Here is a 2,463-nt window from a genome sequence, read left to right on the forward strand (position 1 = left end):
CCACAGTGCTGCGCCAGTGGGTGCGGGAGCTGCGCGCGTGGTACCCGCCGCTCAGGGCGCTGCTGCTGCACGACAGCGGGCGGTCGCCGCCGGGCGCGGCACGGCCGGGGAAGGCCGAGATCCTGAGGATCGCGCTGGAGGAGGTGGGCTGCGGGTTTTTTTTGGGGGGGGGGGGCGCACGCGCACACCGCATGTGTGTGTGTGTGTGTGTGTGTGTGTGTGACATATGTGGTGTGTCGAGGTGTGGCCAGGCAGGGACCGCTCTAAATGATAAAGCAGATCCTCCTGGCTTTGGCTTGTTGGGAACAGGAGCCGTGCAGCTTGTGCCATATCATCATGCTTGAAAGCCAAGCTGATTCTGTACGCCCGCGCCCCAGCAGCCAGCAACATAACCCCCAGGGACCAGTCAAGCCGGCCAGACACGCGCCAACTGAAGAGGCCCTTGACCATCTTCACCCCTGCTCCCACAGTCCCCGGACTGCTCTGTTGTGCTGACCACGTACGAGAGCCTGCGGCGTCACCGTGACATCATGCTGCCACCACGCTGGGGGGTGGCCGTCCTGGACGAGGTGGGTCAGGGCGCAGGGCCAGTCCCTTCAGGGACACACACATAGTGTGTGGTGTGTGTGCTGTGTGTTAGTGGGGGGGGGGCGTGTGGGAGGGGACGCAATTGAGGTGGTGACGTGTCACAACAAAGGCCGATTTATGCAGGCAAGCGGGAGGCTGGAAATCCTGGCTTTCCTGATTGCTGGGTCACATCTTGCTGCCCTTCACACACGCCCTCGCTGCTGGTGCGCTGTGGTTCATGGTTTCCTGCAGGCTTCTGTCAGGGCGCGTACCCCAGACGTCCATGCCTTCTCAAATCAAATCTCCCGCCTAAATTTATCTCCTGCTAGGCTCATCACCTCGTCCTCTACTTTTCAACCCATTCCCCCGCCAACCTTACCCTACTCTACCCCACTCCCCCCCACATCACCCCAACCCCACCCCCCCACGTCACCCACTCCCCCCACCCCCCCACCCACCCCAGGGCCACAAGATCCGCAACCCGGACGCTGACATCACCCTGGCCGCCAAGCAGCTGCAGACCGTGCACCGCCTCGTGCTCAGCGGGTCGCCCATCCAGAACAGGCTGCAGGTGAGGGGCAGCCGCCCAGCACTTTGCCGCGGCGCCCTCCTGCAACCGCCCGCCGTTGCGGCCTGCCCACCGTCTCCTTGTGCCCTGGTGCCACTCGCAGCGGGCCCCCCTGAATCGCCGACACTTTGTGGGGGGTCCACAATCTGTGTGTGCAATGCTGTCTAGCAGTGCCCGGCGCAACTCCATGCCTGATGCTTACTTGGCAAAGAGCTTTTCACTCAGCACCTCACGCCCGTTTCAACACTTGCAGGAGATGTGGTCCCTCTTTGACTTCATCTTCCCGGGCAAGCTGGGCACCCTGCCCGTCTTCACGGCGCAGTTCGCGATCCCCATCACCGTCGGTGGCTACGTCAACGCGTCGACCCTGCAGGCGCGGCGGGGGATGCTCGTGGGTGCTGGCTGCTTTCGGGGCTTGCCCGTCTTGGGGCTAGTCAGTGTGCAAAGTGCAGCTGCACGATTCCGGGCATGGAAGGGCGCCCTTTTCTTTGCTCCTCACGGCCCTGACGGCCTCGACACTCACGCTGTGCAGTCAGCCGTTGCAAAGTCCGCGCCGCTGCCGCCCCACCCGCTACACACTTGACAAAGATACTGCCGTTCCGCCAAACATGTGTCCGTTCATCAGCACCAACACGCACCATGACAGCTGCCCCGGCAACTAGAGCAGCAGCCTGCGTTTTACACACAGAGATTTACTTACGCATGTGCACACACCCTGCCCCCGCAGGTCCAGGCCGCGTACCGCTGCGCCGTGGTGCTGCGCGACCTGATCAGCCCCTACCTTCTGCGGCGCCTCAAGAAGGACGTCCTGGGGGACAGCCTGCCCCAGAAGACAGAGCAGGCGCGTGGGTCGAGCGGTGGGGGCGCGGAGGGCACGGCCGGGTGGAGCCGGGTTGAGCTGGCCAGCTGCCAGGTCGAGATGCCCAGAGCAGAGTGCTTGGCTGTTGGGAACCGAGGTGCCGGCATGGCCCGAACCAAAGCGCTGGCACGGCCTGGCCGATCTGCATCGCGCACGCGGCATTGGCATGTCTGGCCGCGGGATTTCGCAGACCTTCATATCGCCCGTTCAAGCTTACAGGACCGTGCCGCCGTGCCGCCGCTCGTCCCGCTCCATATTGTACGTCCTCACTCGCCTGGCTGCGTCGCCCCCCCCCCCCTTCTTGTACGCAGGTCCTGTTCTGCGGGCTGACCGCGGAGCAGCGCGCGCTGTACCGCGCCTACCTGGCGTCTGGTGACGTGGCGGACATCCTGGCCGGCCAGAGGAACGCGCTGCAGGGCCTCGACATCCTGCGCAAGGCAGGGTGGCGGGACGGCGGGGGGGGGGTGTC

At 64.6% G+C, this 2,463-nt stretch overlaps 1 protein-coding gene across 1 annotated transcript; it reads left to right on the forward strand.

The window, feature by feature from the left end:
• Nucleotides 1-530: 530 nt before the first annotated feature.
• MNEG_16249 (DNA excision repair protein ERCC-6) lies at nt 531-2,370 on the forward strand (the record flags this gene model as incomplete). Its single annotated transcript, XM_014035281.1, has 5 exons — nt 531-569; nt 1,031-1,138; nt 1,389-1,526; nt 1,863-1,980; nt 2,306-2,370. 5 exons carry the CDS (start codon nt 531-533, stop codon nt 2,368-2,370), a joined length of 468 nt encoding a protein of 155 aa, XP_013890735.1.
• Nucleotides 2,371-2,463: the final 93 nt, after the last annotated feature.

Source organism: Monoraphidium neglectum (genome assembly GCF_000611645.1).
Source record: "Monoraphidium neglectum strain SAG 48.87 unplaced genomic scaffold scaffold06157, whole genome shotgun sequence".
In the NCBI taxonomy this organism is placed as follows: domain Eukaryota; kingdom Viridiplantae; phylum Chlorophyta; class Chlorophyceae; order Sphaeropleales; family Selenastraceae; genus Monoraphidium; species Monoraphidium neglectum.